Raw genomic sequence first — 13,929 nt, forward strand, 5'->3', positions numbered from 1 at the left:
CCAGCCCCAGCCCCAGCCCCAGCCCCAGCCCCAGCCTCTCTGGTTTCCAGAATGAGAACCTTTTGAGCCCTGCAGTGTCTGAGCTATCAAGCTGACAGCTCTCAAAACACCCCAGCTTCAGAAGTTTTCTAGATTGTTAATTAATATTTTCGTCTTAAATTTATTTTTCTCAGATATTTTCTGCCTATGTCAAATTTTTACTATTTTCTGCTTTTTTAAATTATAGTATAGGGTGGAAAATTATAGTAAGGTTTATGATTAAAACAAAACTAAAAGTGAGAAAAGCCACAAAATAGCATAAGGAAACTCATTATTTTAAAGGCTTTATGTATATTTGAGATTTCCTAGGGTCTCTCTAAGCTGTCCTGAATATTTTTTCTTTATCAGTAATATTACTTCAAGTCTAGTCCTGATATATTCTTCCCTAATACTCGATTTGGAACTTAAATTATGCTCATTAATAGGCCCCTGTCCTCTGTGGATTTTCCACTTCCCACTGTCCAGAACTGCAATTACTGCTTCCTCTCCAGGCTGTGTGGCATCTTGGTGCAGAGAATACCTGTCCTTTCCTGTGCCCAAACCCACACTCTTATCAGCTCCTTCCCTGGAAGATAGAATTTTTTTTTTGAAATTATGAAAATAAATTTTATTTTTAATTTTCAAAAGTAAAAAATCCATAACATTTTTAATAAACTGTTAATATAATTTAGTTGATACCTAGTTAACCTCATATAGCATTAATGTTTTATTCCTTTTTCTTGAAAAGATAGAATTTTTAAACTAATATTTAAAAAACGCTTGACTAATAATACCTGTATTTTTAGTTTGAAAAGTTTTTCCTACACCTCATCTTATTTAGTCATTGTCACAACTTCTGACATAAGTTTTTTATTTTTAAATATTAGTACTCTGAGGCTTAGTTAGAAGTTAGAGATATACTCATAGGTGGTAGAGTCTGATCTTGAATCCAGGTCTCCAGACTAAGGAAACTTCCGTGTGTGTTTTGTGTGTGTGTGTGTGTGTGTGTGTGTGTTTAAAAAATATGTATTTTTATTGATTTCAGAGAGGAAGGGAGAGGGGGAGAGAGATAGAAACACCAATGATGAGAGAGAATCATGGATTGGCTGCCTCCTACACACCCCCCACTGGGAATTGAGCCCACAACCAGTGCATGTACCCTGACCGGGAATCAAACCGTGACCTCCTGGCGATGCTCAACCACTGAGCCATGCTGGCCAGGCTAAGGAAACTTTCTAAACATCTTAGGTTCCTATCATTACTTGTTTGAAAACTAATTTTAAGTATATATATATTATTTACTTTTAAAATACCCTAAAAGACCCTTTTACCCTTTCTAATTACAATAGGAATGGATCTCTTGCTCTTGCAGTAAAAGCACTACTTGAGTAGTATTTATATTTGTGGAAGGAGAAATGGGTGGCAGCAGGTGGGCACCTCTGTTATTCCTACTTCCATTGCCTTCTGTCCAGAAGACCAGAACCTGATGGGATGGGACGGGACAGGTCAGAGGAATGGGGTTAGGAATCTGATCTCTAGCTCTGCTCACTCTGCCTACCTCACACAAAAATGAACAAATGAAGACATCCTCTGTATATGAAGAAGGCTGAATCACAGAGTTCCCAAGTATTAGCTTGAGTGTTTCTCAGAATGTTGTTCCTGGAACAGGAGCATCAACATCAGCCTGTGACTTGGAAATGCTAATTGTGGGCCTCACCCCAGACCAATGGAATTGGAAACTCTGTGGGTGGGCCCTGCACCTGTCCTCCAAGCGGTCTTGATGCTCGAGGAAGCTTAGGAGACAGTGCATCAGAGCATAGACATGGCTGTCACAGTAAAGACAGCCATGCTCTCTGTTGCAGAAATGAGAAATGTACATCTGAATACCAGTTGTGGGAGACGGGATAGGAAGGAACATTCTTTTTCACATAAGGATGAACTAATTCATGAAAGAAGAGGTTACTTATTCTTAACTAGGAAAAAAAGGCTAAATAGTTTTACTAGAACATGTTGAAAAGTCTGACATGGTGCTACAAGCACAAGATTGCCTCTGGAAAAAAAGCAATAAAATATTTTATCTTTATACAGAAGTACTTCATGTCCACTATCATAAGGCCTTGTCTCATGTGCTAAATAAGTCATCATGGTGCTTTTATTTATTTATTTAAACATTTTTTCAATTACATTTCACATTCAATATTATTTTGTATTAGTTTCAGGTGTAAACATGGTGCTTTTCAATGACTGTCTACTTCACTGTTTCTCAACTGGCATTCTGTGACATGTGCATTCTAGTGCCTGTAAATATAGTTTAATGTGAGAACTCTATTCTGGGCTCCCATTGCCATTGCCTGAGCAGGGTGTGCAGAGGGCAGCACCTTGCAGCATACGGATGGCTGGTGGTATGTGTGAGTGTAAAGGATGTGTGCGTCCATCTGGATGGTGAAGGAGGAGGTGGCCCATCCTTCCTCCCACCTCTCAGAACTCTGCCAGCAACTTCACAAGCTTGTCACACAGGAAAGAAGTGTGAAAAAGATATATCTGTGCTTGCTTCGGCAGCACACATACTAAAATTGGAACAATACAGAGACTAGCATGGCCCCTGTGCAAGGATGACATGCAAACTCATGGAACTTTCCATATTTTTTTTTAAAAAATTATTTGTTTTTATCAAAATACTAAGAATTTGATTAGTTTAGGTGATGTGGTGATTTTTTTTACTTGAAGTTAAAAGCCTAAGATTTCAGTGGTCTTTTCATTCTGTTTTACAAAGGAAATGAAAAGATGTTCCTCTTCTTTCAGGGAGCCACTCATTTGAACTATTCATTGGAAATAACCTGACTAGCTGGGCCCTCATAGTTACCCTTGCATTTATTTTCCCACAAACAAAACTGGGCTTCCTAGACCTGGGCTAAACTCGCCCCTTGGAACTCAGCAGTCGCCAGGCCTGGGAACACACCCTGGGCAGGCCTGGAATAAATTCAACTCTGGAATTTAGGTTGATGAAGCAAACTACCATTCACCTTGCTCAATTCTACTTGATGTCAGACTTCCTGAATTTGCAGAGTAGAGTTCCCAGTAGAACCTGGGAAGCCATTCATTAGGGTAGCTCTGACAGTCTTTTCGAGCAGAATTCTTCTACCATCTTCGGGGAAGGTGAATATTCCAATGTAAAGTTAAGGATGACAGCAATGAACTATTCTTTGTCTATTTACACAGCGACAAGAACTAGAATCAGAAAACAAAAAACTGAAAAATGAGCTAAATGAGTTACGCAAAGCCCTTAGTGAGAAAAGCGCCCCAGAGGTGACCGCTCCGGGGGCACCAGCATACCGTGTCCTCATGGAGCAGCTGACCTCTGTGAGTGAGGAGCTCGATGTGCGCAAGGAGGAGGTCCTCATCTTGAGGTCTCAGCTGGTGAGCCAGAAAGAGGCCATCCAACCCAAGGTAAGCACAAGCAAGTGGCTAAGGAGGGTGTTGGGGGACTGGCCTCTGCTTCTGTCTATCTGTTCCGTCCAATGCATAATGAAGGAAACACTTAAGAGCATTTTTAGTCTAAATGAGGATATTATAATTTTTTTAAATCGCAGTGTTATTTTAAAACTATTGCAAATGTCAATTGGAGTGAGCCAAAAGCACGTGAAATCCCAAATGGTATTCAGTCTCATCTCTCACTCATGAGCCAAGTGCTTTTAAAGTTATTTTTTATAGTAATTTGGCCACAATAAATTTTGATCAAAAATAAAATGCTATTAAGTACACAGATCCATAAATTGTCTTGCTGTGGGAAGGCATGAACGACTTTAAAATTATTTGTTGAAGGTAGCCTGTTTCACTGGGAAGGTAACATGGAGAAATTAGAAAGGAGATCAGTGGTGGAAGTTGCGTGGAGGTTTCTGCTCACTTCAGGGAGTTCTGTTTACTGGGGGAGCTGTCCCAGTGGGAGGGCTGTGGTTAGTGAGGCAGCAGAAAGGACCATGCTGGAAGATAGAGATGGCCCTCTGAAGTCCTTTCCTGCCCTCAGGTATTTTGAGACCATGTGCTGATCAGAAATGGGCCCTTTTGTCATGTGCCATCAGATAAAAATTATCTGATTAATCACCTTAAAGCCTGACGTATGTCCCTGCCCGTGTTCATGCAGCAAAGTGTTACCAAGGCTTGAGGCAATCAACTATCCCAACGGCGTGACATGCCAAATGAAATAGGACTGTGATATATGATGAGCTGGGTGCTTGAAAGATGTGAGAGTGCTTCTCTTAGAAATGGTAGTTGTGCAGGTGGCTGAGATACCGAACCTTGCACATAGGTATGGATTTGATAATGGCAACTATCACCAAGGATTAATATTGGTCCAGAAAATGTAAAATTCTGGAAAATCCCAGTAACAAATGGAGTTATATGAAGAAATGACCTTCCTTATTTCAAAACAAATCACAAACCCCTTAAGTCTGAAATGCGAACTTGGAGATTGGGAGTCTGTCCTTGGGCGTGGCCCTGTATGTACATCTCGCCTTCCCTGGGCTGACGACCACTGAAGAAACAAGTACTCCCCTCTGCTTGCTAGCTGGAGCAGAGTCCACAATCAGGATTCCTTCCTCTGGTTCCCTTGTGACAAATGGGTATTCTCATAGGAAACTTCAGTTAAAGTTACGGGAAAGGAAAAGAAAAATGAACTAAGGCGCATAAAAACAATCTAGTTAACAGAGCACAGAGTTCTGGGATCACACACCCTCACTTACCCAGCTCACATACCCCACGCGACAACTGCTTGTCAGCCTCTAATGGGCTGGCCCTGTCTAATTGAGGTTTCTGCTCTCTGAGTTTCCAGCTTACACATGGTAGCAGCTTGTCCTCTCCTGGGAAAAATGCCCATGATGCTGATTGAGACCTTTCAAATACCCCAGGGCTGTTCACTCCACTCAGTTTCTAGTCATAAACACATATGTCACAACTTCTTTGCAGGACAGTGGTGACACCCAGTGAGCAAGGTGAAGATCCAGCCCAGCCAGGTCTAGTGTGTCTGCTCCACCCCCACGAGTATTCTAGGAGGCTTCACTGTAATCACAGACACTGGGAGAGAATTACCCATGTACTCTAACAGGAGGGTTGTTCTTTCACATATTAAAAATACTATACAATAAAAAAATACAAAAAGAATTTTAAGCATTTGTTCCTGAGAATTAAGACTTGCCGTCATATAAATACATGTTAATGTCCACCTCATGTCAGTTTCATGAATATGTATTTATCTGTTAAATTAGTTTTAGGGAAACAATTCATGGTTGTTTTTTACAGTTAGCTCTTATTTGTTAAGCTGGAGACTCAATGATAGAATTTATTTATGGAAGTAAGGGTTTATTGTTTTCTCCATTTGTTTTTTGTGCTTGCCAACTTGGGATTTTCAGGATGACAAGGTAATTATAAAATTTTTAGTATATACTATTAAATCCTAATTTTAGTTTACAAATATCCCCTAATGTATGCAATTGATGCTTTTTGGCCATCAAGTCTATTTTTATATTTGGGAAGTCAGTGGGAAAACGTGGATAATAGTAGTCTCCTGTCTGGCTCACAGAGAGGCCTCCCTGACTTCTAATTCTCAGCCAGCTCTGTGCCTCACTGTGGTAGTTGTAGGCCATCCACGGGGTCGGGGAGGGGAACCCTTAACTTGGAGGATCTCCCGTGCTCACATGTCTACCAGCTATGGGTCTGAGGGTGAAGAGGAGCCTGAGTTGCTGAGCACACCTGGGAAGGGTGGGATTTTCCTACATGGTTCAACCCTTTCAGGCCTTCTGGTCACTGGCTCAGGGGAGACACACTGAGCAGTGAGTCAGGAACTTGCTAACCCTGGCAGTCTAAGTCTGATCCCATGCCCCAGCCACCACTTCTTAGCTAAGATAGGCCAGATGAGGGAAGGATTGGCAACACACTAAGAGGCCTGGTTCAGCACAGCAACGCACTAAGAGGCCCAGCTTTCCTCTGCATTAGTTAATTAGATCAACTTACCTAATTTACGAAAAGTTCAAAACCACATTCTATAATAGGTTCTCAGATATCAGAGAATACATGTAGCATTATAGAGCCTGGGCCTTTGAGAGTTATTACTTAAAACTTAAAAATCTGAGTATGGCCCTTTATGGAATAGAAAGATTTTTTTCCTTTCAGAAAAAGTTTTCTTGAAAAAGGAAATTTTCTATGATATGTGTGCTAAATATATTTATAAAAATAGCTAAAGAAATGCTTTATGTGGTGTTTCTGGAAAAGATGTTTAAAATGTAATAAAATATAAGCTTTTGTTAATAGCTTTTATCAGATTCTGTTTGGTCTTCTCTAAGGATACATTTATAAACTCTTACAAAAGAACAGCATTAGGAGAAAAGTGGGATTTTTTTTTTTAAGATGCTTCTAATAAACACTGACATTCAAAAGCAAGTATTGGTAGGCCTCTAGTTGGCATTCAAGTTATCTAAGATCCTGGTATTTGAAGTGTATTCTATGAGTGCCACTTCATTGTGAGATCTGGCTGGAGCAAACTTGGACAAAAGGATCAGATATGTACTATTTAGACAAATAGGATGGCCCCTTGGATTCTAAAGTGTATTCTTCTTTAGAGACTATAAAACAGTGGTTCTTATTGTGCATTTTTGCTTTGGTTTAGGAGAGATAAGAGAATAACTGAGTAGAAGCAAAATTTTGAAATTATAGTGGTTTTCAGACAGATTAGACCAGTGGTCGGCAAACTCATTAGTCAACAGAGCCAAATATCAACAGTACAACGATTGAAATTTCTTTTGAAAGCCAGATTTTTTAAACTTAAACTATATAGGTAGGTACATTGTTGCTAACTTAATTAGGGTACTCCTAAGGCTTAGGAAGAGCCACACTCAAGGGGCCAACTTAAACTATATCATTAGACCATAAAGGAAAAATAAAAAGGAAGTAAAAAGGTTTAACAGAAAAGTTCTTTTTATATAAAACTAGAGGCCCAACGCATGAAATCGTGTGCGGGTACGGTCCCTAGGCCTAGCCTGTGATCAGGGCCATCTTCCCCAGCTGCCCACAACCGGCCCCGCCCCCTTCCACCACCCACCCATTTCCCCATTCCCCATCCAGCGATGGGAGGCTGACGGCCGGGGGGAGGGACCAAGAGGTCAGAAGTTCCCACCTGTTCACCAGCCCCATCCCCGGCGCCAGTAGCCCTCTGTATGTGGGGCGACCGGTGGGGCGGGGGTCTTGGCCTGGCACTGCCCGCATCCCCCACTACCCACCCCGGTTCCCCATTCGCCATTGGCAGTGATCGGAGCCTGCCGGCCAAGGAAAGGGACCAAAAGGTGGTCAGTGCACCTCATAGTGACTGGTCGATTCTGGTTGTTCTGCTGTTATGGTCACTGGGCTTTTATTATATAGGATCATTAGTAATTCTGACCTGCCAGGTATTTATTTCAAAAGCTTATGTACCATGTGATACTGTAACAGAGGAAAAAGAATTGAATAACAGCAGATGGTAGATATTTATAAGGAGCTAAATTCTTCCCATTTATATATATCTAAAGATGTGAGGAAAAGCTTTTAATTTTGTAAAGCATACATCTGAATGCTACCTCTTTGTACTGAGTTTTTCATGGAAGAATGAGCTTTATGTTCAACTTTTAGTGTGTTATTATAACTGATATTATAATATTATAAGTGTTACTATAACAAATGTTTTATTATAACTGATCAAAAAGTAGTAGGAAGAACAGTTTTTTCCATTTCACTAAATACTCAGTGTTCTTGCCTGGTTTTTATTCTAATGCTGTGTATATATTTTGAAATATATATATTTATATACAGCATTAGAACAATAACCGGTCAAGAACGCCTTAGAACTATATAATGGAATATACAGTATATATTCACCCCCAACACACACAAACACATATATACACACACATGTAATGTAAAACAGCATAGCCCATCAGTAATTTTATTTACAGGGCTGTGGTATTCGGAATCTCACCACGTTCGTAGCAGCATGTTAAGGATTCTCAAGAGGAGAATTGACGGCTCCCCTTTTCCTTGACTGCCTGTGCCCCCCTGCCCTCTGGAGTCTGGAGGGGTAGAGTTGTGGTGGGCACATAAACACATGAATATGTCGTATGTGGGCCAAAGCTTGTGATTTGGTTCTTCATGTGGAACTATGTCATTTCCCCTTCAGAATACAATGACAGATGCCACAGTACTTTTGGAAGATGTACAAAAAATGAAAGATAAAGGCGAAATAGCGCAAGCATACATTGGTTTGAAAGAAACAAACAGGTAAGTTGATACTGTTTTTATTCCATTTTGGTTTAATCATATTGATCTTTGGTTTTTAGCCTCTTGTACAAAAAGTCAACATATTTATACATTGCTTTAGTAGACATCAACTAACCTTCAAAGGGAATCCAAGGTTTTCAATGTATTCAATAAAATCTCATTTATAACAAGGTAGCATTATTGATGAAAGGTGTCAGGGGAAATGTTCTTCACTTCACGGGGATATATATGTCTGTATCTTTAAGGTCTTAGCCTTGAGGAGAAAACCAGTTGCTCACTGTTGATTGTCTTGGGTAGTCCCTTTTCATTTCTCATTCAGGCTGGTTATTTGTGAGTGTTGTTAGGGGCAACTGCAGCTTCCAGTAATCTAAATTTAATGTGGAGGGAAATGATGGAGTATCTGAAATCTTATTAGTGGTAGCCATATAATTCTCTAAGGGTTCCATAATTTCTAGGGCAGAACCCTGCATTTGAGACCACATTTTTGTCATGTTCCCTAAGTTGTTCTAAGAAAATCCTAACTCTGGTTTTATTCCATTTACCGTAAATGTGAGTGAAATTGCAGATGGCACTTAGCTCAGTCACTCTACACTTAAGAACTTTAAGTGAGCTGGCTGAGAATGCAGAATTTGCACCATCACTAAATGACTGAACTTTCCTGAGGCTTTTTCTGTAGCTGAGTTTATGTAACAGAATAAAGGCTCGTCTCTGGAATTCTCTCAGCCTTCTTCTCACCTGCTTCCCAGCGGAGCCTTAGTGCTGTTGAACTCAGACCTAAAGAGGCTACATGCTTTAAAGAATATGGCCAGTGATGACCACAGAGAAAGGCAGTTCTGGAGATTCTATTAGCAGTGTGCAGTCTGGGTCTCCTGGTGCATAGTACCACGATTGGCATATAGAAATACTTCACTAACTAAAGAATATCTTCTTTTATGGGCAAGGGTGGAAAATGTGAATAGAGTATTTGGTTAAACTTGAATTTTAATTTATGAATGTAAAATATAAATAGCACATATCTTTTATCTAAGATTGTGTACGTATAAAAATAGCTAGATTACGCTGTTACTTCATCCACCGAGCTATTCAGTTACCAGAGATGTATTGCATGCCTGTTTAATGCCAGGCCCTGTGCCACACACTGGGAATATTAGCAATCAGCAAGGTAAATGCATTCCTTACTTTCATGGGATTTATGGGCTGTTGGGGAGACAGCTTAGAGAATTTGGACTTCACTCCAATGATAGTGGGAGCTGTTGAAAGATTTTAAGTAGGAAAATATAACGAGATTTGAATTTTAAAAAGCTAACCCTGGCATTTATGTTAGAGACTAGATTGTAGTGGAACAAGATTGAAAGCATAAAGACCAGTTAAGAGGCTAGGTAATGGTGACTTTGACTTAGTTGGTGGCATTTGGGATTGAGAGAAATGGGATGCTTTGAAGATGCATGAGAAGATGAGGTCAGTAAAGCCTTGTGTTTTATTGGATGTGTCAATGAGGAATAGGGGTCATGATGGATGACTCTGAAGTGTCTGCTGTGGATACTTGGTTGGATGTGGTGATGCCATTTGTGATCCTGGTCTGGGATGAAGGGAAGTATGGGATGGAGATGATTGGTAGATTTACAGATACTGAATTTAAAGAGCTAGGAAGACATCCAAGGAGAGAAATCCATTAGGCATTTGAAAATATAGATCTAACGCAGGAGAGATATGTGGGCTGAAATATAAATGTTGATGTCATCAGCATATACTATTTATAATTGAGACCATGCAAATAGATCAACTCTTCAGGGAGAGAAGGTAGGTGGAAAATAGAACATGCTCTGGAATTTGTTTTATGTAAATACCGTATCAACACAGAAGTCTTGGAGGACTGAGAACCTGGGCTCACGCCAGATAGCCCTGAGGCCACTGCTTTCCAGCTGCATAGCCTTCACAGGCATCTTACTTCCAAGCCTCACGTCTTTCTCTGCTATGTGGCAAAAGACGTGTATTGGGTGACTGGGAGAGCTAAGTGAAATAATATATGCGGGAGTTATAGACGATACCTGACATTTAGCAAACACTCACGTATATTATTTTAATACCCTAGATAGAAGAAATCCTGTAATCAAGCATGCCGTTATTGTTTGTTATTTATTATTTATTAATACCTATTACTTAGTATACATACTTTTAATAAAATGTGTCACATCACTAATATAAAAACAGTGTCCCCAGGCCTTAAAATTAATTTTTAGACAAAGAAAAAAGTCTTTTAAAAGTTGTGTATAAAAGCTGAGAACTTTGAACATATTCTTAGTTATAAGTTACTCCTATGAGAGTTTTTTAAAACAAGGAAACCAGATTTTATTTTAAGTCAAAACAAGATCCTACCCATAAAACTTAAAATTTCATTTTGAAATGGATTATGAAGATTGCCACACGAAGACAATAACTGCAGTTTTCATATTATATGTGTGTGACTGTCGTGGTTAGTCTTGAATATAATAAGTGACATATAAGATTATTCTACTAGCTCAACAAAATGTTAAAAACAGAACCTCTTTCTCACCTTTTGAATCATTTCTTATTTTACAGGAAAAATCGCTGTAGATCCTTAATTTGTTTGTTTTACTTTCTACCCAATTAGATGTTACACATTTTTGAGAAAATTAACCAGAAATAATTTTTGTGATAATGCCTTAAGTTATCTGTAATTAACAAAAACAATATGAAATATCATGTGGTGCTGTTGACCATCATCATCTCATTCCCACCCTGTATCCTTTGTGTTTTGCATTGTTCCTTTTGCATGGAAGGTCGTCTGCTATGGATTACCATGAGTTGAATGAGGATGGAGAGCTGTGGCTGGTTTATGAAGGGTTAAAACAAGCCAACAGGTTATATTTGTCTCCTCAAAATGCAATGTTATTCATTTGTTGTTTTTCTTACTAACAGTGGCCTCCTGGCTTTAAATTTCGTATTTCTTGTACATTAATTGTCTTCCTAAGTAAATTTTAGTACAACTTAGAGCATTCAACCAAATGCCTTCCTAAAAACCTTCTTTAGTAAGGGATGCTGTTAAAGCTGAAATAGATGATGAATAAGAGTTGCTGCCCGTTAAGTGAAAGATGCTATCTAGATTGCCCTTCAGACACTAAAATTTGTGAATATTTCACTAGGAGTTGGAGAAAAACCCAAAACCTTTCAACTAGAGCTCAAACTACTGTGGGAGAGATTAATACCTATTACTTAGTAGTTTCTTGTTTGGAATAATGATCCATCTAAAGGATATGTATGCCAATGGACGCATGGCTGCATTCCTATATATTGTTGCCATGCTGCTTATCGGCAGTACTAAGTGCCTGACTTGGCATTCTGTGTGGTTATTGTGAAGTTCCAATTTGTGAAACAGCAAATCAGGAGGGTTTCCTGCATTGCTACAGTTCAGAATAATTACCCAGACTCAACATGTTAAATATGTTTAGGGGCAAGCAAATAAAATTGAATCAGCAGCACCTTTCTAACACAGATACTCCTCTGCTCTAGTGATGTTTGTATCCTAAAAATCTCATAAAAATACAATTTTAGTGATTAAGCTGGAAAAATACCTAATAGGCTGTTTGTTCAAGGGGCTCCTGCTTATTCTGCTTTGTTTGTTCTAACCATAAACCATTGTCATTAACTTTGTGGTGTTATTGGCTCAAATCCTCTTGAAATTTTATACTCACTAAAATATTTTTAGTCTGCTGTTAACAGTTTGCTTGCAATGTCATCAATAAATCTTGCCCAGCAGTTGGTAACCACGGGGATTAGAATAAAAGAACATCCTTTCTTTCTTCATGTTAATTCATTACTAACTATAACTTTGTTTTGTGTTTAGAAAGGGGGTGAATGTGGGGTGCATGGTAAAGGGGGGATGCTATTTCTCTCTGCTGTGCTCACTGCTGATGCCTGGGCATAGCTGAGTTGAGTGTTTGCTCAGAGAAGCAGCAGCCACTTTGTTGGTCCTAATTTCTAAAACCATGTCTTGTTAGGATTCTTTTACTGATAGGGAAGTTTATGGGGAGAAAGAAGATGACAGATTTAAAATATTTATATATGAAATTTCAGAACTACCTGTCTGGATTTGGTAAATCTGTATATATTTCAGAGAAGCATTCAGCTGTTCCTTTCTTCACAGATAAGAGTAGAAGGTAAAAAGGGGACCCTGGTTACATACACCCTCTGCCTGAAATTAGTAATGCTGACATTCTTGAAGTCATACTTAATTAGATCAGTTGTTGGTAATCTTGGATCCATAATGCAGTTATTTTGTGGCAAAGGTATGGTCTTTGCCAACTGGAATGCTTGTTTGTCGTCAGCCAGATTGAAGCTGTCTTTTAATTGATGATTTTATTCATCATTCCTGTGAACTCTCAAAAGAGCTAAAACTCTCCTGCTTCTCAGGGCCTTTAATACTTTATATTCGTAGCAGGGCCCACGGTTCAGAAAGATACAAACGTGAGAGCACCGTGTCCAGTTCTGGTCTTGAGTTTCCTGACTTTAATCAAGTCAGAAGTTGCGCAGACACTGGAGCCCCCGCTTTTCCTGCCCTTGCTAGTGAGCACAAAGCCTCGCCCCCCCAGGGCAGGGCCTCTGGTGTCATCACCCTTTCCTACCCGTGTGGCTTCTCCTCAGGCTCCTGGAATCCCAGCTCCAGTCGCAGAAGAGGAGCCATGAGAACGAGGCCGAAGCCCTCCGTGGGGAGATCCAGAACCTGAAGGAAGAGAACAACCGGCAGCAGCAGCTGCTGGCCCAGAACCTGCAGCTGCCCCCCGAGGCCCGCATTGAGGCCAGCCTGCAGCACGAGATCACCCGGCTGACCAACGAGAACTTGGTAAGGGCCTGGCTCTGCAGGGCCCACACCGTCACCCTCTAACTCAGCAGAGATGGAGTGAGGAAATAGGTCTCTGTTCCAGAAATGGAAAAGTCATGTGCACAGATAGTGTTTCTCACAGGAGCTCTCTCAGTTCCACTTGGAGGGTCTGGAAGGTATCAACCAGCTGCATGCTGGGCTCTTGAGATCCTCGAGAACTCACGTGGCCTCTTTTCCACTTCGCTGCAGAATCTCTGCCATTCTCTGCCCTTGGTTATATGGTTGTTGGTTATATGTTTTTTCAGCTGTGGTTCCCAAACAGCCACCGAGGCCACCCCAGCCTCCATCTGTAGCAGACAAGTGGGGGTTAGAGCTATGGTCTGCAAGGCAGTTGGCAGAACCAAAGGGGGACTTTTGGTTGACATTGGATGGAGCTCCCAGGTCATAGAGGAGAGAGAGCAGTATGCAAGTTTATACATTTTTTATTCTTTTAAACAGAACGTGGGCAATGAAATGAGGTCTTTTTTCCCCCCTCCCCAGATTCTGAACAGTGGGAGAAGTTTTTTTCTTTTCTTTTTCTCTTTATTTCATAGAAAGTATTTTCTAGAATATTTCTTTCTCAGTCACAAAATAACTTTTATTACAGATTTATAGATTTTTAAAAATCTACTTAAATTTGATAATATATTTAGTAAATGAAAGGCCATTGAAAAGTAATGATTTCATGTTTCTATATAAAATTTAGATTGTAGTGTCCGCCTAGTTTTGAGAAC

The 13,929-nt window shown here is 40.0% G+C and overlaps 1 protein-coding gene across 1 annotated transcript in view; it reads left to right on the forward strand.

Annotated features, from left to right (window-relative positions):
- MYO5A (myosin VA) overlaps window positions 1-13,929 on the forward strand; it is a 146,719-nt gene that overhangs the window by 103,515 nt on the left and 29,275 nt on the right. Inside the window, exons 28-32 of the mRNA XM_014537833.1 lie at window positions 3,238-3,465; window positions 5,424-5,432; window positions 8,216-8,316; window positions 11,118-11,198; window positions 12,979-13,177. Coding sequence (XP_014393319.1) covers window positions 3,238-3,465; window positions 5,424-5,432; window positions 8,216-8,316; window positions 11,118-11,198; window positions 12,979-13,177 — 618 coding nt within the window. The remainder of the gene's footprint in view (window positions 1-3,237; window positions 3,466-5,423; window positions 5,433-8,215; window positions 8,317-11,117; window positions 11,199-12,978; window positions 13,178-13,929) is intronic.

Source organism: Myotis brandtii, unplaced genomic scaffold, assembly GCF_000412655.1.
Source record: "Myotis brandtii unplaced genomic scaffold, ASM41265v1 scaffold182, whole genome shotgun sequence".
Taxonomy (NCBI): domain Eukaryota; kingdom Metazoa; phylum Chordata; class Mammalia; order Chiroptera; family Vespertilionidae; genus Myotis; species Myotis brandtii.